At 46.9% G+C, this 25,486-nt stretch overlaps 1 protein-coding gene across 4 annotated transcripts in view; it reads left to right on the top strand.

Annotated features, from left to right (window-relative positions):
• The window catches only part of DNM3 (dynamin 3), a 433,678-nt gene that overhangs the window by 82,654 nt on the left and 325,538 nt on the right, over positions 1 to 25,486 (top strand). For all 4 annotated transcript variants that reach the window (XM_066261164.1, XM_066261161.1, XM_066261163.1 and 1 more), the window contains exons 3-4: positions 15,541 to 15,690; positions 16,754 to 16,957. In XM_066261164.1, the coding sequence (XP_066117261.1) occupies positions 15,541 to 15,690; positions 16,754 to 16,957 (354 nt within the window). The remainder of the gene's footprint in view (positions 1 to 15,540; positions 15,691 to 16,753; positions 16,958 to 25,486) is intronic.

Here is a 25,486-nt window from a genome sequence, read left to right on the forward strand (position 1 = left end):
CGTCAGGAAGGCTGTGGAGGCCTGATGCCCCAGACTGTGCCACACGCAGTGCCTGCGGGCTGCACTGGCCCATGGCTCGGAGGGGTGCTTGCCTCCCATGCTTTGGGCTTCGGCCTTGCAATGAAAGCAGCTCTAGAGCACACTGGTTTGGGGGCAGGGATACGTTGCTACAGGGATATGTTGATCTTACTGTCCACTATAACTGCCAGATCTCTTTTGCACTTTGCCTGGATCTTATTGACTTAAGAGCAGGACTTTACATTGATTATGATAGTACATTTCTTTTGTCATATTTCACAGATGATTGCAGCCTGTTGAGATGATTTTGTGTCCTGACTCTCTTTTCTGAACTTGCTCACTGTTCCTTCTCTGGCTGGAATGAACCTCCCATCTTACCTCATTGGGAGTGGGGGGTGACAGAGCTTGTCAGAACCAGGGTCTGGGACATTCTGAAGTAGCAAAGGACCTCACTCCCCCCTCACACATCTCTCAACCTCCTTTGATTTCTGGGTGTCTAGTGTTACTCCCTGGTGACAGAAATGGAAAATGAAATCCTCTTAAGAGAGCACAGGGACTGTCACCTCCAATGCTCTTAAGTCACTGTGCTGCTTAGTATTCTCTTGGTGGCAGTGCTGTTCCCTCTGGGGGCGGTGACATTTTGTATCTGATCACCTTCCATTTCAATTAGCGCGCTTGCTCATTGTGACAAGGGGAGGTTCAGCCCTCGGGACGAATCCAGAAAATGCTAGTACATTGTACCAGTGAAAAACAAAGATGGCCGATTCTTCACACATTTTCAGTTTGTGGCATTTTGAGTAGGAGAAGTAGGATTGAGGAAACTGGGGCAGAACCACGTTACGCAATTTTTCCCGAGAGAGCTAAAAATACGTTCTCAGCAGAGTTAGTGAATTACAGCGCCGTGATGCTAAGTGGTTCTGTTTTAATTAGGGGTATTTAGCTCACTCAGACAGTGTCGCCACAATTCGAAGGTAGAGAAGTTCTGTTAGAACAGCTCAAATGGATCGTCTCTTTTTTAAACACCTGGCTCAGCATGTTAAAATAAAAACAAAAAACAAACAAAAAAAAACAATTGAAGTAATGTACTTATATGGGTAGCATTCCCATGTAATAGCAGCCTTCATCCTTCAGTTCCGGAGGGGGTGGGCTCTGAGCACTTACTCTCTTATGAGTCGGGGAGTTGCTGGGTGAATGTTACCTCTTAGCCAGGGAGGAGTTACCATCCAAGTGTTGTCTTGCATGAATGCGTTGGTTAATGAATTACTTAATGGCATGGCAGCTATGAGCACACTCTACTTTAGAATATTTGACAAGTTTCCATTTATAAAGCATGATAAATCTGATCATTTCACAAAGAATGTCATTTTCTAAAGTAAGGTGCTGCTTTAGTTACACAGAACGATTACAGAAGAACTCATTGCCTCAACCAGTATATGCGGAGTGCACCGTATGTTTCGGGCTCTGTGGCAGACAGAGGAGTCAGAGATGAATACGAGATAGTCTTGGACCTGTAGGAACCCACAGACCAGAGGGGGAGTCAGAGACTTGCGTAGCACAATGTGGCCAGGGAAATGATAAAGCTGCTATCACCCACAACAATAACCACCGCCACATACCTAATGTCAGGTGACAGGAGAGGGACATGGGTAGCATCAAAGGAAAACTTCCTGTTGAAGAGATGCCTCTGCTGACTGTCAGCGAGCCAGGTAGAGGGGCGTGTGTGTGCATAGCTTTTGCATGTGTGTGTGTGAATGTTTGCGGAAGGTGTCTGTGTGTTTGGAAGAATCCAGAGAAGGGGTGAGCTATTCCTGGAAGGGAGTTGGAGCAAAAGCTTAGAGGTGAGGAACACAGTGAGGTGGCTGGAGTGTATAGTGTTTGTGTGAGTGTGGCGGGGGTGCGGATGGGGACTGGGGACAGCGGAAAGCCCTCAAAGGTGTTGGACAAGGGATGGTGCAGCCAGCGCTACATGTTGAATAGAGTGCAGTGATGACAGGGAGGGGAGATCACACAGCACGACATTCAGGGCATAAGGTGCCCAGGTGAGAGATGACAAGGGCTGCCCTCACTTGGCGTTGATGGAGTGTTGTCTCCATACTCCAAAGTTGCGGGTTTGATCTCCAAGCAGGGCACATAGAAGAATCAACCAGTGAATGCACAAATAAGTGGAACAGCAAATCAATGTTTCTTTCTCTCAGTCTCTCTCCTTCCCCCTCTCTCTCAAATCAATTTTTAAAAAAGATGTGAATTATCGTTACTATTTTGTGCGCCCCAGAGTAGTAATGGTTCCTTAATACTTAAGTAGATCTTTGTATGCTAGAAAACTCAAGTCCTGGGTTAAAAGAATATATTATGTTACAGAGTGGAAAACAGTCTCAGTTCTGAAACCCGAGAAGCACAATGTGTAATTGAAGGCTGGCTCACCAAGGAGATCGAAAACCTTATCACAAAAGCCAGAAACAGGTATTGGGAGGCTGCAAATATAATATTTTTGTGGTATTATACTTCTTACTAAAATGACGTCTGGAGAGCAATAGCATTCTCTCGAGGGTCTTATCCTGAGCTAGTGCCTAATGACAGACTGGACCGGAAGGCGAGGCGCTGGGTTGTAGAAAGAGCCCCAAGAGATCTGCGCAGGAAAGAGTTTGCTCCGTCGTGCAGCTTCATGCCGATGAGGGGAAAAAAATGCTGGATGTTCTAAAATACTAAAAGAGACATTCAAGGCCTCACGAGTCTTTGGAAAATAGTGACTAGTAGTTCAGCTTTAATTTGGACTTCTTCATTCACCAATTAATTCTTTTCATCATTCCTGAATCCTCAAGGAATGTTAAGTCAAAGATGGAGAAGAGACCATCCCTGTGTCTGAACATTGCTGACAAGACGTAACACGTAGTTGCTATGCCGTGGAAGGTGGAAGGCGTGCTACATGAGTAGTCATGTTCCTTTGGATAGAGAATCTTTAAGGTGCTTTCTACCTGTGAAAACCGCACGGGTAGTATATTGACAGAGCCCTAAGAAATCCAGAGGAAAATAGTATTGCACAGTGGTTAAAGAAATTGTTCATTGGAAAAGACACTTGCGTAGGGTCCTGTTTTGATGGGCACCGATTAGACTCATGATAAAGACACAGACCATTTATTGAGTGTCTTTCGTGCAGGAGGAGGTATCCTCTGTGCTTTAAGCACATATTCTGGTGAGGCAGAAGGTTGAACAGAATTATCTATGAATACTCTAAAATTATACTGAGAATTCTGTGTGTATGTAAATTTGCATATTTATGGGGAGAGGTTCCCGAGCCCCAGGTACTGTGAACATGGCGGAGACAGTAAGTAGCACATGTGATTCCTGGGCCTGGAGAAATGCCCACAGTGGTTGTTGGAGGGAGGTGGCAGGTGGAAAGAAGGAACTGTCAAGAGCAAAGATGCTGTGGAAGCTGAGAACCTGATGCCGGAGGAGGGGAGCATGTGAAGTCACGAGACAGTCGGCGTGGGGTGTTCCACAGATCGTCCTCGGAGCCACAACATCTGGATGTAGTAAATCCTGGACTGCCGCCTTCTAGCTGTGTGGCAACATATTTAACCTCTCTGAAACTAAGACCTCTGCTTCCTAAATGAGCTGTTCCATACTTATTTAAAACTGTTTTGAGTATTTTTTTGTTTGGTTGTTTTTTTTTTTTTTTTTTTTTTTTTGTATTTTTCTGAAGCTGGAAATGAGGAGAGACAATCAGACAGACTCCCACATGCGCCCAACCGGAATCCACCTGGCACGCCCACCAGGGGCGATGCTCTGCCCACCAGGGGGCGATGCTCTGCCCCTCCGGGGCATCACTCTGCCGCGACCAGAGCCACTCTAGCGCCTGGGGCAGAGGCCAAGGAGCCATCCCTAGCGCCCGGGCCATCTTTGCTCCAATGGAGCCTTGGCTGCGGGAGGGGAAGAGAGAGACAGAGAGGAAGGGGGGGTGGAGAAGCAAATGGGTGCTTCTCCTATGTGCCCTGGCTGGGAATCGAACCCGGGTTTCCCGCACACCAGGCTGACGCTCTACCGCTGAGCCAACTGGCCAGGGTTTTTTGAGTATTTTTAAATGAAGGGTTTACTAGACTGCTCACAAAAATTAGGAGATATTTCAAAATGAATATGAAGCAATAAAATATCCCCTAATTTTTGTGAGCAGAATATGTGGCAAATGCTTTCATTTATTTTCTCTCCGATGTGACACGGACCTGCTGGGCCTGTATAACTAGCCGTGGGGAGGACTTGTGTGGAAGAAGCAGGCAGCATGCTCTTGTCCTCACGGCAGCCTAGGGAAGAGGCACTGCTCACGGCAGAGGGCACCGAGGCGAAAGGTCAACGACTGTCCAGCAAGCAGAACCTTCACATGTCTGACTTCACAGTCTCGATCACTCATGCTCTCAACTACGACTACGGAAGGTTGTGTAGGGCTGAGCCTTCTCTAGGGAAACTGACTTGACTTTAGGGGTGATTGCCGAGATGTCCGGGTGGAAAGAAGAAGGATGCAGGCATTTTGGATGGGTTCTTCTCATGTTAAGAAACTAAGAGGGGTGATCAAGTAACAGAGCCTATTTTCAAATCATCTTTTTAGTAAGACGACATTTGGAGGATCAGGCAGCAATGTATTAACGTTGTTAGGGAGATTGCATTTTTCACTGTGGTCCCTGCCATAGAGTCCCGTTTGAGGGCCCTCTAAAATAAGGGTACTTGTTTTTCAAGCAAGGTGATCTATGGCTCATATATTTTTCACTGATCGTTCTTTATTCAACACCTATATCCTATATTTTTATCTTTTTTTTTTTTTGTAAAAGTGATTACCTCCATATTAGAGCCTTGTTTAAGAGAGGTGTTTTTGTAAGAGAGTTTTCTGTTAATGAAATTCCTATTGAGATAGTTGGTGACTATTGTAGCTAAGCATTAATGTAGATGCAAATTGAGTGGAAAAAAACCATAGTATGGAGGAGTTTCAGATCAGAACTTTCGCTGTCTTTTTTTTATAGGCACATTCCATGTCATTTAAATTGACCACATAAATGTGTTGGGTTTTGCTAAGTGCTGGATGTTCTTATAAGAATCCCTTGGTGTTAAAAACAAAACTCATTTCAGGGAGACCTTAAAATATTTTAAATTTATACTGATGGACCTGTTCTATTAATTGTTTTATTCATACTAGGAGCGAGCTTTAGTTTTTCTTTCTCCTCCCCTTTTAAAAAAAGGTTTGAAGAAATGATTGAACTGACTTTCGTCTGAGTCATAGAGTAATTTTTGCAATTTATGAAGTGGAGGCATCTTATCGGAGGAAGTTGCTTTACATTTTGGTTTTATGACTTAATTGTGAATATCATGCTCACGAGTTTTCATATAGTTAAGATAAAATCTTTTATTTGTTCAGAATTCTGTTGAAAATACATGTATCCTCATTACCGAGACAGACCATACTGACATCTCAGATGGTGCTTGGACCATACATAGTGCATATTTTTTTATGGCCTGGCACTGAAGAGATTGCTCTAATGAAGTGGAGTTTAGAGGATGTACCTCCAAGTTAGAAAACCCTGTATTTTAGTAAAGTTTAATGCCTTTGTCAGAGCTGGCATTCATGGGAAAATGTCTATGCCTTCAGCTAAATGTGCTGAACACACATATATGTGTGTAGAGGTGAAAACTTGGGCTAGAGGAGGAAACTTTTTTCCAAGTACTAGTGCAAAGTATGCCGTATATAGAGATTCAAAAATTGAATTATTCTGCAGAAATTGACAAGCTGACTCAAATTCACAGGAAGAGCAAAGGACCCAGAATAGCCAAAGCAACTTTTAAAATTAATCACAAAAATGTTGGTGAATGAGCACTACCTGATTTTAGTGCTTATTATAAAGTTAAAATAATCAAGATAGTGGGGCATTGGCATAAAGTTAGACAAATAGGCCAATGGGATAGAATAGAGTCAAAAATGGATCTGCAGATAGACAGCTGATTTTTAATAATGGTGAAAAGGTGGTTTGGTGGAGAAAGGGTAATATTTTCAACTGATGTTATTGGACAAATGGAATATTGATATGTAAACAATGAACTTCCTTTCATCATGTACGAAGTATGCTGGCTCTGTTTCCAGCTGATAATGACCTTCAGCAAGCCCTCATGAAGACATCTGAGGAGTTGACCCTAAGGTCTTATGAAAATCTTTCAATGGAATAGTGCTGCTGACCACCTGTACATAAAACACATGCAGATAGAGGAATTGTCTTTGGACACACAGTTACGATATTCTAATGTATCCAGCCGTGTACACTGTAGCTCTGGTTTTTTGTTTGTTTGTTTGTTTTTGAGAGAGAGACAGCAACATAGAGCTTCTCCTGTATGTGCCCTGACTGGGAATTGAACCGGCAAGCTCCATGCTTGGGACTGTGTTACAACCAGCTGAGCTGTCTGGCCAGGGCTTAATTTTTATTGATTTTTAGAGAGACAGGGCGAGGAAAGGAGAGAGAGTGGAGGGGAAAGGGAAGTATTCATTCGTTGTTCCACTCGGTTTTGCATTCCTGGGTTGCTTCTCATGGGTGCCCTGCCTGCAGATCGAACCCACAACCATGTCATCTCGGGATGGTGCTCTCAACCGACTGAGCTTACTGGTCAGGGCTCCGAGGCTTCCTTTGAAATTGTTTTTGGTTACATATTTATAGACTTGTAGTTCCGATATGATTACTACTTAAATCTCATTTATAAACTTTATTGCTTGTGTATAAGATTCTTTTGGGACATGGTATTTTCATTTTGCACATCTTAGACTTTCCTATATATTTATATATTTGGATTGAAGTCTGATTACTTGACTTTTCATGACAAGGTCTAGTCATTTCACTTTTAGTTACCATATAGATTTTTACCTGGCAGATCATCTGATGTTTTGTCTTAAAACAAGAAGTGACATTGACTCATTTGCTGTTTCTGAATCTGTACATTTAGTTACTCCTAAATAACACTGTAATAACACAGTTATTCACAAACCCCCTTTCCTCTTTCAGTTTCTAAACCTCACTGATTATCAGGAGGAAGCACCCGGAGGCTCTGGTAGCCAAAATTAATACCACAAAGTCTGTGATCTGAAGCTCAGGCGTGGCCGGGCTGTGGCCGCCTTGCTCTGGGTTTGTCCACGTCTATTTTAGGCTCAGCCTGGACGCACTGTGTTGTTGGACTTTTCAGTCTAGAGTCAAGTATAAAGCTGCAAGGTGGGATGGGATCACAGCTCACAAGCAGGTGCACTGCCAACAGCAAGATGTGGCAGCTGGCACCCAGGTGGCAAGGGACGAAAGAGACAAGGAAAAGAAAAAGCTTAAAAAAGATAAAACTATATTTTATAACTTCCTTGCTTGTGTATATTTTTTAAGTAAACAAATAATCCATAGTGAAAAATCAAAAAAATCATTGACATACTAAGCAATAGTGAAATTATGTGTAGGACATTATTTAAGAACATAGGACATGAATACCTACTCAATTTCTATAAGTCCCACTGGCCGTTTGTCAGTACTGACCTCATGCTCTCAACAGTTGTTAACACTATGGCTTACTCTCTCCCTCTGGGAACACACTGTGCTCACCTGGCTTCCATGATGCCAGACCCTCCCAGTATGATCTCCTGGCCTCTTTCTTTGCAGATGCGCCTCACGGTCTTCTGCCTGGCCTTTAAAGTTTGTGCCTACCCAAGGCTCTTCTCTGTATCGTTTCATGTTCCCCCTTAGACCGTCTCTTCCACACCATGGCTTCAGTTACAGCTTAGGCACCCAGGGCTCTCCTGTGTGTGGCTCCTGCACCAACCTCTGGCTCATGTTTCCAACTGACTGCTTGAAACTCTACTTGGGTATTTCAAAGATATCTCAAACTCAGGGTGTCAGAGGCCGTGTTTGTGATCATTTGCTTCTCAGACCCACAAACCTCAAGGGTCGTCCTCCAGTGTTTCTTTGTTGGTTTATTTACTTACTTATGCATTTGTTTATTCTGTAATTCAACAAATATGTACTGAGTGCCTCACAGATGCGACTCATTGTTTTAGGCACAGGGCATTCGTGGTGTGCTCGCAGGGAAGGAAGGAGGTTGGAGATCTTTGCAGCCAAAATGAATTGAGCACAGAGTATAGAGATTGTGTTCGAGACAGAGATAGTCAGGGGTCAGATGGTCCAGGACTTTGTCGGGCAGTGGGAGGAAGTCGGGACTTTCTTTCTGCCCTGGAAAACCAATAAAAGGTTGTGAAGAGAGGAGAGATAGGGTCTCATTTGTGTTTTATAAAGCTCTCTCCAGCTGCTGGCTGGAGAATGGACTCCTGGAGCAAGAGGGGAGTCAGAAAGGACAGTTAGGATGCTTTTATGGTTGTCCAGGTAAGAGGTGGTGCAGGCTTAGGAGGAGGGTGGCCGCGGGAGAAGCTGAGAGAATGTGTGAGGAGAAGCAGAGGACAAGAAGGATGCCGAGATCGCTCTGGGTCCTGTTGGCTTGAGCACCTGATTCAGTGGTAGTATCAATAATTGAGTTGTGGAAGACTGGGAGCAGGTGTAGGTGTGGATGCGGGGATTTATTTTATTTTATTTTTTGAGCAAGTCAGGGAGAGAGAAAGACAGGAACATTGAACCGCCCATTTATGTACCCTGACCAGGGAATCAAATGCAGCAGGGATTTAAAAGTTTGATTTCTGACATGCTAACATGGAGATATTTATCAGACATAATAGAAATGGACAAGTAGAAATGTGAATTAAGTATTAGAATTGGATATAATTGTCTAAATCTGGAGTTCAGGGGAGAGGTGAGTGCTTAAAGACATGAATTTGGGGATATATGTGCATGCATATAGACACTTTTTAAAGGCAAATAGAGAGATGAGATCTAATCTAGCAAGAGCAGGGAGACGACAGGGGAGAGAAGCAGGTGCAGAAGGTGGGCTGGCGGTGCTCCGGCATTTAGCAGTGCGGGAGAGAAGAGAAGGGGCCATGGGCAGTGGACACGAGGAAGCCGTGAGTCCAGGAGGAAGGAGAACCACCAGGAAGCCAGGACGGCGGCTGGTGTCAGCGGAAGGGGACGTTTGCAGGAAGAGGAGGAGGAAAGTCACGGCAGACGCTGCTGAGACTTGGAAGAATTATCCACTCAGCAGTTTCTGGCCAAAGGCTTGACAATCCTCTCATTTGGTTCTCATGTTTGAAATATAGTTTCTCTATTGATTGTGTCTTACACGGAATGTCTATGAGTAAGAAATGGAGTTGACTTTTGTTACACTCTTAGAGCACCTTTGAAAACACAGGACTCAGTCGGGCTGTGTCGGCATCACAGCGGCTGATGGTCTGACTGCTCTTTGGGATGCTTGTAATAAGATGGTCCATACAAATCCCTGCTGCTGGCGGGACACAACCAACGCTGCCCAGGCATAAGCCATATCATCCTAACCCCAAACCATTTGTCAGCTGTTGAACCCAATATAATCCGTCAGACATGCCTGGGTTTCCGGGCCAGCACCCCTCCAGTCATCCGGGGCCACTTAATCCGCACAGGCGGGCTCAGCCCCACCCTGGCTCTAGAACCAGCCCGCTTATGGCTCAGGGGCCACGTGGGCCGAGCTGAGCCGTGAGGGTCAGGGCAGCACTGAGACCGGTCTCTCTGCCCCGGGTTCTCCGTCAGAGGCTCTGGCGTTGTGGGCTGTGGACCGGCTCTCTCTTCCATTCTAAGGCTGAGTTCACAGCAGTGTGGCTTTCAGACTGCTACCGTCTGGCTCCCTTGGGTCTGAAGTTCTGCTTTGATCTCCTCCTCTGCCTGGGGGGCCTCAGGCCCTGAGCCCGCACCCCAGTCTCTTAGCGCTTCCTGGCTGTCCTCCTGCCGGCCCCACCCCATTGTTCTTAGCCCTCCCCCGAGACCTCTGCCTTTCACCTCGGCTGGACTTCCTCACTCAGGTTAATTGTTAGCCTCTTTAGATTTCCTCTTTCTTTTCCCGCCTGAGCGACACAATGGAGTTCTGCTCCACATCCAGGTCAATGTAATCCATCCCTTCCTCATCTGTCGCTCACTCAGCCACAGTTCTAGGGTCTTGCCTTCCGCTTGGAGTGACCTGGAAGCTGGATGGGAGCGTTTTTTTCGAAACCAGCCTTGCCCAGTGGCATCACAGTGGACGCTCTAGCAAACAGAGAAATCCAGAGGTGCTCTTTACTCTAGATGCGAGGGCACCCGGGAAGCCCAGCTGGGTCCAGCGCCGCCTCTGTCTTTGAGGAAGTCTGGTTCTGTGTGGTCTTATCTAGATGCTCTTCAGAGTAGCAGATTCAGCTCGTTGCATCGAAAACTGTCCCCTGTTCCTGCGGCCCATGGACTCTCTTTTCCTTGGAGCCCTGTGTTCACAAAATACTGCTATTAAAACGTTTTAGAAATAAGACTCCAGCTAATGGCATCGAGGCCCCAGTTCTTAGAATAAAAGTTGACAAGAAGCTACACGCACGTGCTTGATATTCATTCTTTTCTGCTTAACCTTGATTAAGCTAAACATATGCATGTCTTTTGTTGTTGTTGTTTTTTCCCATGGAAGGGTCATATTGGAAATACTTAAATTCTTATGGCCACGTTGTGCTTTTCACAGATGATTGGAACGCTGCACAGGCATAAGCCATATATCATCCTTCCCCTAAACAATTTGTCAGCTGTTGAACCCAGTATAATTTGTTGTTCATGACCAGTGGAAATGGCAGTGCTAAAATGTGTTATATGGAAATAAAAATAAAATAGAGTGATAGTTCTGAATTTCTAATACTCTCTCCTCCCTCAAAACGTCATTCTTTGATATAAAAATGTATCTCAATCTTTGCTTCGAATGTAGGTTATTTTTGACATTGGGGAACCAGGGTTTTTTTTAAAACCAGGAGTCTCCTTTTGTGAAACCGAGCATGTACGTGAATTTCAGTGAGACGGGTTCTAGTGACACATGGTGTAAATTCATGGATGCGGTACTGGGGTTCCAGTGCTTATGCACACGTCGCCCTCATCCTCCAAATGAGCTTATGCCTACCTACAGAATTTAATCACGACTCAGATCGACCCTGGGTGGAAGCCTGGAGTCGTTTGGGCAAGATCATTCCATGTGCCCAATGACCCCAAGTATTTAGAATCCAAGGACTGCTGAGGACATGCTGAGAGAGAGCTTGTGCCATTGGAAACTGCCTTTCTGTGAGGAAGACGATAGCTCTGAGCCACAGGTGAGCTCTGTTAGACCTTCAGACTTACCAGTTTACCATGGCATAAAAGTCTATGAAGACACAGGGTTATTAGCTCTTGAAAAGTCTAGCTATTGATCAGCTGGCTCAGTCTGCTCCGAAGGATAAGTTATTTCCCAGGTGGCTCTTTGGGACCAGTAGAAAAAGGATTTTGTGGTTCCTGCCTCTTTAGGTTTTGGGACCCTGTTTCACTGTGGTGGGGGCGGGGGTAGCCTCTTACAACAGTCCATTCTCCAGCACTAGCTGGGTGTCCGACAGTTCAACTCCATTCTGACACTCTATCCAGAGATAGCGTAAGATCCCACTGGTGGAGGGCTCAGTCCTGTAAGATGGCCTCTGTCCCCCACTGCCTCGATTTTAGCCACCGGTCACAAGCCCAGGCTTCTAATTGGCTACAAATCGGGGGTTCCAGTCGACCCCCTGCCTCTCAGGATGCCAATTGCAAGTCCAGTTGGTCACCTGTACTTCTGACCAACTGGCTGTAAGTCAGAGGTTCCCATGGCCTTCTTCTTGGGTTCAGTCAATTTGCTAGAGTATCTCAGAGAACTCAGAGGAACAGTTTGCTTCCAGATCACCAGTTTGTTATAAAAGGATACACTGAGGAACAGCACAGGGAGAGGTTGTGGGGACAGGCACGGCTGTCCTCCCACAGTTCTCCTCCCCTTTATAACAGAACTCCTTCACAGGAGTCTCTGTCATCAGTCTCTACTTCCTCACCTCCCATTCCCTCTTAGCTCTCTCCCAAACGGCTGTCATCCACCCCACTCCATTGTGACCGCTCTTGTCGGCCTCCTGAAGGACCCTCGAGTCTCCCAGTCCTGTGGTCCACTCTTAGTGCTTGTTCTCCCTGACATGTGGCTGCATGTGACGGAGTGGAAGGCCTCCCTTCACAGAACACATTCTAGGCTTTGTGTTCCCTCTCACTAGGGGTTTCCCTTCTGTCTTGACCACCGAGATTCACTCTTCCTCTCCTGACCGCTGAGCCCTAGAAAGCCCGGGGCCCCGCTCTCTACCCCTTCCTGATCTCTTTCTCACTTAGCGATCTGATCCATTTGCCTGACTTGCGCGAAATCCGGATACACTTCCCCAGCTCAGACTTCTCCTCAGATGAAAGGCTCTCCCATATCCAGCCCCGAAGCCATTTTTGTGCCGATTAGAAAAAGCTGTCCTTTTTCTCCAGCACTCGACTGCCATCTCCTGGAAAACCTGCAGAATAAACACACACCCATCAGCTGAGGGCCGTGTGATTGGGGCCTCCTGCACCTGTGCTGTCCTCACTGTGAGCAGCAGTCTGCTCCTTCACGGGGGTGGTGGGGGGGACAGGGACAGGGAGGGGGTCACACAGGTGACGGCATCGCAGACGGAGCTGGACTCCAGATTCCCAGCCCCATCCCTTCTGCCTCTTTCTTCCTTTTGGTCTTTTCTGTTTCTGAGTTCTTCCCCTTGTTGGGGTCAAACTTGAAGTTATCCTTGACCCTTCTTCCTCCCGTCCTCCACCTTTACTCCTTCATTCAGCACATCCTGTTGGTTTTTCCTTCAAAATACACTAGGATTTAACCACAACGCACCCCTTTCATTGCTACTGCCCTGGTCCAAGCCCCATCATCTCTCACTTCCATTATTCCAAAACCCAGCTTCCTCTCCCCTACCCCCTTTTCATTTAGTTTATCAGTGTGACACTAGTTAAAAACATGGTACAGGTTTCCGGTGCATAGTCCTACACGTCATCTGTACCCTGTACTGTGTGTTCACCACCCCAAGTCAAGCCTCCGTCCATTCCCATTTATACCTCCCCCTCCCCCCCCAGCACGCTTCCCCATCCCACAACACAGCAACCATAGTTACTTATTTGAATCCTCAGTTACACCTTGTTTTCTCTCTACCCCAGCCCTTCAAGTGGTCTACCATTCACTCAAGAGTTAAAATCACAGTCTTTGAAATGGCCCTCAGCCCCCCCAACCTCCCCTCCCCACCCAGTTCAGGCTGAACCACAGCTCAGACCACGTATCTGACCTCCTCCTGGTATGCTCTGTGTTCCTGGCACGGTGCCCTCCCCACCATTCCTCCAGCAGCCCAGGGCATGTCAGCCTCAGGTGCCCTGCCGGCTGCTCTTACATAAAGCATGGCTCGTCTCTCCTTTCCTGAGTCTTGGCTTGAATGTCACTCCATCATATCAGAGAAGCCTCCCTCAACCACAGCCTATAACAAAGTAACCCCTCTGCCCCAGCATTTGCTATCTCCTTCCTGTTTAATCTCCAGAGCACTTACTGTCTACTGCACACACACACATTGTTTCTTAGCATTAGAATTTAAGCTTTGTGAGGCTAGACACTTATTTTTTTTTTCTCTCTGCTACATCCCCAATTTCTAAAACAGTGCTTGACTGACAAGTAGGAGCTCACTAAAGATTAGTTGAAACACACGGGCATCCCTAAATCTATCTGTGGGGGTCCTATCCTTAAAAAGACACAGAGGTTTGAGATGGTCCCGCACAGTTATAATCTCGTAACTGCAAGATAAAAGCATTCTCCATAGTCCAGAGATGAGATTACATCTCACTTGAAAATTGCGTTGCTTTTACAACCTTCTGGAAGGGCATGTGTTTCCTACAGAGAAAGCAAGGAGGTGCCATCTAGTGGCAAGTTGGGTCAATACAGTGCTTGGTCAATTAAAGAGAGGACCTAATTTGCGTTATTCAAATTATCGATTAAAACATAGTCCCTGATTCAGAAGTTTAAAATTCTATGAAAGACTTATGACTTGGGACTGTCATAAGTCCTCAAGAGCGCATTTCCCACAGACTGTATTGACCTAAAAAATACAGTTCCATTTCTTTTAAATTATGACTCATTTTTACTTACTAATTTTTGTTTCCTGGCATTTGACATCTTTTGTTCTCTTTATTCTGACTATTGTTTTATCCTCTACTTATCTTTGACTTCTTACATCCACATGGTACTGGCCTAGCTGTTGAGTGGTTAAATATAGGCTCTAAAAAGGGTGTTTTCTTGAGTACCTCTTTGGAATTCTAAAAGTTTAAAGTAAACATAAAGAAAAAATTTTTAATGACTTATTCAGTTCTGATCCTTTTTCTTTCTTTCTTTCTTTCTTTCTTTCTTTCTTTCTTTCTTTCTTTCTTTCTTTCTTTCTTTCTTTTTGTATTTTTCTGAAGTTGGAAACAGGGAGGCAGTCAGACTCCCGCATGTGCCTGACCGGGATCCACCTGGCATGCCCACCAGGGGGCGATGCTCTGCTCATCTGGGGCGTTGCTCTGTTGTAACCAGAGCCATTCTAGTGCCTGAGACAGAGGCCACAGAGCCATCCCCAGCATCCAGGCCAACCTTGCTCCAATGGAGCCTTGGCTGCGGGAGGGGAAGAGAGAGACAGAGAGGAAGGAGAGGGGGAGGGGTGGAGAAGCAGATGGGCGCTTCTCCTGTGTGCCCTGGCCGGGAATCAAACCCGGGATTCCTGCACGCCAGGCTGATGCTCTACCACTGAGCCAACCAGCCAGGGCTCAGTTCTGATCCTTTTAAAATCATCTCCTCCTACCTCCCCATAAATAAACCCATGAGCTCTTTGGACCACGGGGGTAGCCGTGTGAAAGAGCTTGCCAAGGGATGCCGTAACCTCGGAGACCAGCCTTCTGAGGCCGACTGAAGGCGGCTGTGCTGACTAGATCTCCCCTACTGGGCAGTGAGCTCTCGAGTCTTAGTGTGCCACGTTTCAGAAAATATGCGTGTAAATTACACGGAGAAATGAAGATAGAAACATTCATGCCCCTGCACCCTGGCAGGAGAGACAGAAATTAAAGTCTCTGTTGGTCACACTGTTGAAAAGTTGGGTCATTGCAATGCTTGGTAAATTAAAGTGGAGATTTCCTGGCCCACCTCTGGGGCCTGTGGACCTTTCCAGTCCCAAGCAGCCTGGGTGGGACCGGGCCGTCTTTGTTGATCTCAGGAGGCCAGAGCGATGACTACATAGTCAGGCATTGCATGCTTTAAAAATCCTTGTGGTACACTAGTTGAAAACTGCTGGACTGGAAGGTTTAAGGTCTGCTTATAGTACTTAACTGCTTGTCTGAACACGAGCACAGTAGCATCCTTGGCATTTGTACTGGGTTGTAATATTTGTAAGGCAGCAACTGTGCTTGTTTGTATCAGCTGTGTTCTCCCGTTTTGATGGTACTTTAAGAGACAGTATGTGACTTGTAATTAAAGAGACTTATTTCCCCCATAATTATGGCAAGAGTGAATGATTTTTGGTTGTTTTAATTTGTCTTTTTGTAGAATATGCTGAATTTCTACATTGCAAAGGGAAAAAATTCACAGATTTCGATGAAGTTCGCCACGAGATCGAAGCAGAAACAGACCGAGTGACTGGAATGAATAAAGGCATTTCCCCCATACCCATCAACTTGCGAGTCTATTCCCCTCATGGTAAGTAAAACAACGAATTCCAAGTTCTTGTCCTCAGAGATTCTAACTACATTCATTGACATGCAGTATTTGTATGGAAGATGGCTCGTTCTCTGAAAGAGACCTGGGCCGCTAGGATAGCGGCGGCATCCCATCAAGAACAGCGTGGTCCAAAGAGCTCACACAGGTTTACTTATGGGGAGGCAGGAGGAGATGATTTTTTAAAAGATCAGAATTGAATAAGTCATTAGAAATTTTTTTCTTCATGTCTATTTTAAACTTTTAGAATTCCAAAGAGGTATGCCTAAAAACTTCCATTTAAAAAAATACCTTCCACCCTTGCAAAATTCTTAGTGCTGCTTGGTACCACGGTTGAGTCTTCCTTGTGGAATTTTCTAGAAGTCCCCCAACTTCTCCGGTGCGAAGAACCTCTGTTCTGACTAAAGTTTTAGCAGGTCGGATTTCAATCTGTCATCTTTTCATCTCTGTTGCTTTTCGAACGGAGCCGAGTCACCGAGTCAGGGGCCATTTCCTGCTCTCCCCAGCAGTGCTCTGGGAGACTGGCCATGTGATCCCCACGGTAACCTCGTGGCACCATGAATGGCTAGCAGCTCCCCACCAGGCTGAGCGGCTACCCCTCTGTAGATGACATGCTGCTTTGGAAGGGAAGGACAGATCTCCCCTTGATAACTTTACACCATTTGAAGGCAGTATACTGTACAAGGCTGGTGGACAGTGTATGTATGAATTGTTCTGTTTTTTTACGTACCACTCCTTCGTTATGGATGTGACAGCTCTCTGAGGAAACAGTCAGGCACGCAAAGCAGCGCCTTTGAAATGATGTTAGAATGACCATTTGGCACAACACAATCATATCATTATAAAAATAGCAAAAACTGGCAAAGCCATTTTGTTTATTCTTTGCCTTTTGTTATACACACACGCATTGGGGTTATTCAGACGCACCATCTATATATAAAGCCGAGCTTTTATTAAATCTCCATCAAAGTGACAGGTGATTCTGCATGGTTGACATCTTTTAGCACCGAGGCTACACGTAAGGCTCTTTTTCCTTCCCCCACAGTGTTAAATCTCACCCTTATCGACCTTCCTGGAATTACGAAGGTGCCCGTGGGAGACCAGCCTGCAGATATTGAGCACCAGATCAAAGAAATGATTATGCAGTTCATCACGCGGGAGAACTGTCTGATCTTGGCTGTCACCCCGGCCAACACGGACCTCGCAAACTCAGATGCCCTGAAGCTAGCTAAAGATGTTGACCCTCAAGGTGAGTGTGTGGCCCTTAGGATGAAAGGGAATTTAGTTGAAAATGTCAAGAGTTTTGAGTATATGTCAAGGTAACAGCAGTTCTCATAACTTGAATTAATTTTTAATTAAATTTGCCATTATTAATCCTGTTAGAACTTTTGTATTGAAGATGCTGAAAGAAAAAGAACTAGGGAATAAAGCCTAAACCTGTGCAAATAAGTGTAAGATTAGCTGAGAGCCAAGAAAATAGAATTTTTAATCTTCATGAATGACTTATTTTAAAAAGGCAATAAAATATAAACTTCTGGTTCAGAATTCAGACAGTCCCGTAGTTACAAGAATTACCTGAATTTACTCCCCAAAAAATCTGTTCTTTCTTTATTTAAAGCAGGAAGCTTGCTTATTTATTTATTTATTTATTTATATTAAATGAGAGGTAGGAAGGCAGAGATAGACTCCTGCATGTGCCCTGACTGGGATCCACCTGGCAAGCCACCTACTGGGCAATGCTCTGTCCATCTGGAGCCACTGCTCTGTTGCTCGGCAACTGAGCTATTTTAGCGCCTGAGGCGAGACCACAAAGGCACCCTTAGTGTCTGGGGCCAACTTGCTCAAACCGTTTGAGCCATGGCTGTGGGAGGGAAAGAGAGAGAGAGAACAGAGGGAGAGAGAAAGAGAAAGGGAAAGAGTGGAGAAGCAGGTGGTTGCTTCTCCTGGGTGCCCTGACCAGGAATCAAACCTGGGACTTCCACATGCTGGGCTGATGTTCTACTGCAGAGCCAACCAGCCAGGGCTGCAGGAAGTTTTTTTAATGCATGAAAGATATTTAGCTTATAATTACTTAGCATCAATATATATTATAGAAGCAGGGATTTATCTTTTTTTGACATTTCAGAATCCAGATAAGTCCCTGTTTATGCTGATGATCTGATTTTTTTTTTTCTCTGAGCTGAGTAATAACAGTTTATCCTCAGAGAGTCCAGTGATGGGTCCTTGTGTGTATCTGTTTAAAATAATTATGGAAGTGTGCTCAGTGATGTATCTGGTCAGTATGGAGATGCATGGTCTCCAATTTCAGGGATTCTTCATTTTTGATCATTAATTGTTCTCATTTTTTTCTCTTCTCCTTATCTAGAATTCTTATTAGCGTGTTAGAACTCCTGGATTAATCCCCCCACACCTTTTTAAAATCATCTATTCCACCATCCTTTTGTTCTACTTTTTGCAGGATTTGCCCAACCTTATCTTTAGCTCCTCTGATAAAATTTTTCACTTGTGATTTCATTTAATACATTCCAACAGCATTTTCCTATTTTGTGTTATCTTTATTTTTTTTTCCAATACACTCAGCTCTTGGTTTTTTGTGCAACGTCCTCTCTAAATATTTTAAGGAGAGCTTTTTGAGGTTTCCTTTTGCAATCTTCAGCATCTCTGAGTCCTTTCTCTCTGGCTGGGTGTTTTGATCGTTGTCTTGGATCTCAGAGACTTTTTCTCAAGCTAGGCCATCTCTGGCTGCTTGTTCAGGTGCGGGAGCAGAGCAGTAAGGAGCTGCGAGCAGCTCTGTGTGTGCACAAGTGGGACATGTGGACTTACACCAGGGTGGCTGGCTGGCTGCTAGATTTCCCTGTGATTACGGGGTTCTGGGTGTTCAAGGCTACTTACTGCAGAGCTGAGGAGAGGGGGATGGGAATGGGGCGAGTTCAGACACCACAAAACTCACTGTACTTACTGAGATGCAGCTGTTCTTGTTGAATAAATGTTTCAGTTTGCTGTAAGCCTGTGATTAATTTTCAGTTTTGCAAAAGTGAATCTTGACCATTTTCGCCCATGTTGTGTTCTTCCCACTTTTCTGAAGGAATGGCTTTTTTTTAGAGGTTCTCATTCCCTTATTTCTGTGTGTGTGTGTGTGTGTTTGTGTGTGTGTGTGACAGAGAGAGAGACAGAGAGAGGGACAGATTGGGACAGACAGGAAGGGAGAAAGATGAGAAGCATCAATTCTTCATTGCGGCTCCTTAGTTATTCATTTATTGATTTCTCATATGTGCCTTGACCATGGGCCACAGCAGACCAAGTGATCCCTTGCTCAAGCCAGCGACCTTGGGCTCAAGCCGATGAGCCTTGCTCAAACCAGATGAGCCCACGCTCAAGCCGGCGACCTTGGGGTTTTGAACCTGGGTCCTCTGTGTCCCAGTCCAATGCTCTGTCCACTGTGCCACCACCTGGTCAGGCTCTTTCCCCCATTTCTAATGGCTCCATTTCGTAATTCCTCACGCTGATCTTAGGTAACTTTAATAATCAGGAAATTTTCATGTAAGAGACATTTGGATTGGGACATGAGGGAAGTCTGGTCATGACATCTGTCACACTATAGGTCTTCATGACTGACCTGGTGGCTGTGCAGGGGGCCTGTTATCACTACTTTATGTCTACCTTTCCTGAAGTTTTGCCATTGCCTAGTAAGGATGACCCGTTTAGGTACTAGGGGACCATTTTTACTCTAGGTATCCGAATTATAATCTGATCCACCAGCGTGCATAATTAGGTAGTTTTCTGAGAGGTGGTCTATTTTAGGCAGTAGCTACTTCATACTAAAATTAGGGCCATTTTCGCCTAAGTAGGACTTGAGTGTATTTTAATATATACTTAGGAAGGAAGTTTATGTTGATAGATTAGTATTAAATTATTTGTTGAGTAATAATCAAAATGAAAGCTTTTACAAAATAAATATTACCGTAATGCTGGAAAACGTGCGTTAGATATTAAAGTAACTTTCACGATGAATTATTCTCCTGGTATATTCCAATGTCACAAATTTGTGGCTATTCTAAGCTCAGCCTCACCTGTTGCAGCATTTGTGAAAAAAGTTTTACTGACTAAATGAGCATTTTTAGTACAACTTTGAGGGGAGTGGCTATCTGGTTTAAAGGTCAAGCTCCTAGTCGTCAGAATGATATAAAGTTTTACATGTGTTTTCCCCGTAGACCGGTCTTGACTTTTCAAAGTGCTCTTATGGCCTAACCAGGCAGTGGCGCAATGGATGGAGCATTGGACCGGGATGCGGAGGATCCAGGTTCGAGATCCCAAGGTCGCCAGCTTGAGCGTGGGCTCATCTGGTTTGAGCAAAAGGCTCACCAGCTTGGATCCAAGGTTGCTGGCTCGAGCAGGGGGTTACTAGGTCTGCTATAGCCCCATGGTCAAGGCACATATGAGAAAGCAATCAATGAACAACTAAGGTGTCGCAACAAAAAACTAATGATTGATGTTCCTCATCTCTCTTCATTCCTGTCCGTCTGTCCCTATCTGTTCCTCTCTCTCTGCCTTTGTATAAAAAAAACCAAAGTGCTCTTATGTACTGTGGTTTTCATTTCACTGGGATAAGGTGAGGTTGGTTGGCAGGAGGTCCTGTTTTGGGTCGAGGAGTTTATCTAGGGGATGTTCACCGTGTAGAATGACGTGCCTCTGACCACACGGTGCATCTGTGCTTGCCCCACCGCCCTCGTCAAGTGCTCTTGGGACTTCCTCAGATGATGCCTTAATTAATTGGTTTATTAAATGCTGTAGATCAAAGACCACAGGGTTTGGAAGCAGATATTTCACTTCCTGTTTGTATGTCCTTGGGCAAGTTATTTAACCTTTTGAACCTTATTACCTCATCTCTAAAATGAAACTGAGATTGTAGTAAACCTTATCTCAAAAGCTCATTAAGTGTATTTGGGTGGAAGGAAGGGTGTAAAGAGGGACAAACAAGGTGACAGAAAATGATTTGACTTTGGGTGATAAGTGTACAATATAATCAACAGTTCAAAGGCTATAGGAATGTTTACTTGAAACCTATGTACTCTTATTGATCAGTGTCACTCTGTTAAAGTTAATTTTCTAAATAAAATTAAAAAAAAAAAGATAAATATATAGGTAGAGGTCATTTGTACTTCTCAGGGTGAATCACGTGCTAGCACTTACCGTTCTTCTGCAAAGGCTCAGAGGACACTCCTTTGTGATTTTACTCATGGTCCATAGGGAAGAGTGGTGACAAACCTGTCAGAACGATCAGTAGCCTTCTGTAATCCAAACTGCCGTTTACACTGATATGAGTTCATGAGGCTTGGGAACATTTAGAATTATAATAGAATTATTTTGAATATTTGAATAATGTATCATAAAAATAAAAACAATTTCAGGTTCATCTGTAAAGTTGCTTGTTTAACTGCTGGTGAAAGAGGACCTTCCCTGTGCCGGGGTGAGGGTCGGGTGGGAGGGCTTGTCCTTGCTTGGCTTGATGTCTTTAAGGCATCATGCCAGCACAGCCGCTCGGAGATGCCGAGTAGCCGGGCCAGAGCAGGATTCCAAGCCCAGGGTCACCATGGAGACCACATCATTTCCTCTCAGGAGCACCTCCTCTGCTGGTTAGAATTTCTACTCACATACCTTCAGATTCCAATTACTGCCCTTGTTAGTTAGTTCACCAATTTGTCATCCAGCCGACATTTATGAAGCATCTGGTGAACCAGGCAAAGTGTCCGTGGTCAGGAGTGTGACTTCTACATGCTGGACCACTTAGTAAGATGCTCGTGTACATGTTTCTGGTTGTTTCCGTGCCTCTCCGCTTTTCCAAATAAGCTCTTTGTTTGCATGCTGTCTTCTCTTGTGCATGTGAGGTCACAGAAGTCCCTGGAGAGAGGTCTGACAGAGCATCTCTGTGATGAGATGAATATTTTACTGTTTCAGGGGACATGGTCTGGCTCACAGCATGTATGAATTCAAGTGAAATGAGTTGTGTGATCACACTCTTTGTTGGATGTTGTAACCACCAGTGTCCTGTTGGGCAGGTGGTATTGCCCAGTCTTGCAGCAGAGCAGCTGAGAGGCTCTGGAACTTGCTTTCAGTTAATGGGATGTTAAGTGGCAGAAGCAAGATCTGAACTCGCACATCTCTGCTCCCAGTAGGTCCCGTTTTGTATCAGACAGCCTTCTCATTCCAAGTGTTTCTTAAACATTTTTTTTTAAGGACTAATTGTAAATACACGTTAGAGCGGAACCTGTTTGATGAAGTTTCATGTGACTAAACGTGGCAAAACATTGTGCAAGTTTTGTGGAATTAGGGTTTGCCCTGTGGTTTCCTTTGTGAGGCAGAGGTTTGTCAGACTGTGTCTGCATCTCATCTCTGCATGAGAAACAGGCCCCTGGACAAACTGAAAGACTGAGTTTCCAGAGCGAATATTGTAAGTGCTGGACAAAGAATCGATTTGGAAGGGTTCGTGTTTATTGTCTCACGTGAACACTTCTTCATAATTTCCTAAAAAGCACTCAGTGAAAATGGTCTTCAACTGATTTAATGGGATTTCACGTTGTTGTTTTTTTAAATCACTTTTTAATATGGCCAGGTTACTTTCACTTTTAAAAGGTCATTTTAGTTGTTTGTTCATTTCTCCAACAAACAGTTAATGAGCGAGTACAATGTGGCAGGCACCATTCTGCGCATAATGAACACAGTGGTGAGCAGGACACAGGCTTGGCCTTGCGGAGCTCCCCTTCTGATGGGGGCCACAGACAGGTGACAGATAAACGATCACTGCGGTGCCAGGTTTGTGGACTGTCAGGTAGCGACCGAGAACTAACTCTGGATAAAGGAAGAAGGTGACTGGGAATGCACTTCTGGACAGTTGGTCCGCGGAAGCGTCGTCTGAGCAAATTGCGAGCGGAGGGAGTAGGCCCTGTCCACTTCTGGAGGTGGAGCCTTCCAGGCAGAGGGGACAGCAAGCACAAAGGACCGGATTGCATGTCAGAGGACGGCAAGGGGGCCATTGAGAATGGAGCTCGGAGAGAGGGAGGGTGGAACAGGTTTTGCCATCAGAGAGGTGGGCCGGCCCCCGAGCCTGTGGCATCTTATGGGCTATGACAAAGGCTGTAGTTTGTTCAAAGTGTGACGAGCAGCCCCTGGAGGTACTGAGTGCAGAGAGAGAAGATCTGACTTATGTTTTTATGGTTCAGTGGTTCAGTCTGCCCGCTGTGAGAAGGAATGACTAGAAGAGGGGCTTCCATGGAAACAGGGAGTGCAGTCAGGTTGTTCCTGCAGAGAGGTCCCGCGGGGCAGGAGCTGGCACGGGCTGGCATTAGGGAGGACGGCCCGGAGGGGAGAGCTGGTGTGGGCTGGCATCAGCGAGGACGGCCAGGAGGGGAGAGCTGGTGTGGGCTGACATCAGCGAGGACGGCCAGGAGGGGAGAGCTGGTGCGGGCTGGCGTCAGTGAGGATGGCCTGGAGGGGAGAGCTGGTGCGGGCTGGCATCAGTGAGGATGGCCCGGAGGGGATTGCTGGTGCGGGCTGGCGTCAGCGAGGACGAGGACGGCCAGGAGGGGAGAGCTGGTGCGGGCTGACGTCAGCGAGGACGGCCAGGAGGGGAGAGCTGGTGTGGGCTGACGTCAGCGAGGACGGCCCGGAGGGGAGAGCTGGTGCGGGCTGGCGTCAGTGAGGATGGCCTGGAGGGGAGAGCTGGTGCGGGCTGGCGTCAGTGAGGATGGCCCGGAGGGGAGAGCTGGTGCGGGCTGGCGTCAGCGAGGACGGCCAGGAGGGGAGAGCTGGTGTGGGCTGACGTCAGCGAGGACGGCCCGGAGGGGAGAGCTGGTGCGGGCTGGCGTCAGCGAGGACGGCCAGGAGGGGAGAGCTGGTGTGGGCTGGCGTCAGTGAGGATGGCCAGGAGGGGAGAGCTGGTGTGGGCTGACGTCAGCGAGGACGGCCAGGAGGGGAGAGCTGGTGCGGGCTGACGTCAGCGAGGACGGCCAGGAGGGGAGAGCTGGTGTGGGCTGACGTCAGCGAGGACGGCCCGGAGGGGAGAGCTGGTGTGGGCTGACGTCAGCGAGGACGGCCCGGAGGGGAGAGCTGGTGCGGGCTGGCATCAGTGAGGATGGCCTGGAGGGGAGAGCTGGTGCGGGCTGGCATCAGTGAGGACGGCCCGGAGGGGAGAGCTGGTGCGGGCTGGCGTCAGTGAGGATGGCCTGGAGGGGAGAGTTGGTGCGGGCTGGCATCAGTGAGGACGGCCCGGAGGGGAGAGCTGGTGTGGGCTGGCATCAGCGAGGACGGCCCGGAGGGGAGAGCTGGTGCGGGCTGGCATCAGTGAGGATGGCCAGGAGGGGAGAGCTGGTGCGGGCTGGCGTCAGCGAGGACGGCCCGGAGGGGAGAGCTGGTGCGGGCTGGCGTCAGCGAGGACGGCCCGGAGGGGAGAGCTGGTGCGGGCTGGCGTCAGCGAGGACGGCCCGGAGGGGAGAGCTGGTGTGGGCTGGCGTCAGTGAGGACGGCCTGGAGGGAAAAGGGAGTCAGCATCAAGAAACGTGTTGAAAGCAGCCGGACAGTGCGCTCACGTGTGCAGCGAGTAAAGGCAGGAAGTCAGGGTGACTGCAGAGTGTCAGTGGGAGGAGCCGCCTACATGGTAATACCAGTCACTGCGTTTGGGACTGTTTGGAAGGGGATGTATCTGGGGAGGGTGAAGAGCTGTTTCGGCAATGTAAAATCTGAGATGTTTATTAGTAGTGATGTTACAGACTGGAGGGGGAGGCAGGGTTTTGAGCTGGGGTTGTGAATCTGGGAGATACCAGCCTAGAGGTGGGGTAGTGAGTGGAGTGGTATTCCCCAAAAGAATGTGTCTAAGGCCTAAGTGTCCCCTGCTCCCATCCCTGTCACTGTGTTCTGAGTTGGAGATCAGGTCTTTGCAGATGGAACTAAGAACCTTGACGTGAGATCCTCCTGGATTCAGGGTGGCCCTATATCCAAGGGCCAGTCTCTGTTAGAGATAAGAGAGGGAGATTTGAGGGAGATAGACACAGGGAAGGCTATGTGACATGCTGACAGACATTGGAGCTGGGCTGCCACAGCCAAAGAGCTCCGGGGTCACCAGAAGCTGGGAGAGGCAAGGAGGGACCCTCCTCTAGAGCCCTTGGAGGGCACGACGGTGACACTGCTGACACTTTGTTTCAGACTTCTGGCTTCCAGGATGATGAGAAAACAAGTGCTTGTTGTTTTACGCCACAGGTCGGTGTTAAGGTGTTGGGACAGCTAACTCAGATAGTATCTAACTCCTTGAGACGGGTTGAGTTGCGATCATGTAGGAGATGGATGAAGACAGAGATGCGGAGGGGGGCCTGGGAAGTGGCCCTGGCTGGGGGAAGGAGGAGAAGTGGAGGGGACTGAAGAGTGGCAGAGAGCCGAGCCATGTCCCAGAAGCCCATGGGGAAAAGGGGGTTTCAGGGAGGTCATTGTGATCAGCCGTGTCAGGTGCTGCCCAGAGATCAAGGAGGGTAACTCGGTAGGCCGAGGCCAAGTCTTCGGCTCAGACACGTGAGCAAGTCCAGCGATGTGCCAAGGAGTGGCGTGCAGGCGTTGGTAACTATAGAGTTTGAGGTTGTTGCCCGTACGCCATGAGGAGGTGGTGCCCCCAGCCTAATGGCTTGAAAGACGCTGTGGCTGTCATTTGTGCTTTCCTGGCTTGGCCATCTGCCCGGTCCTCACAGGCTGCACTCGCCTCCACACAGCGAGGTGCGGGGAAGCAGCATCCGTCGGT

The sequence above is a fragment of the Saccopteryx bilineata genome, chromosome 2 (genome assembly GCF_036850765.1).
Source record: "Saccopteryx bilineata isolate mSacBil1 chromosome 2, mSacBil1_pri_phased_curated, whole genome shotgun sequence".
Lineage (NCBI taxonomy): Eukaryota > Metazoa > Chordata > Mammalia > Chiroptera > Emballonuridae > Saccopteryx > Saccopteryx bilineata.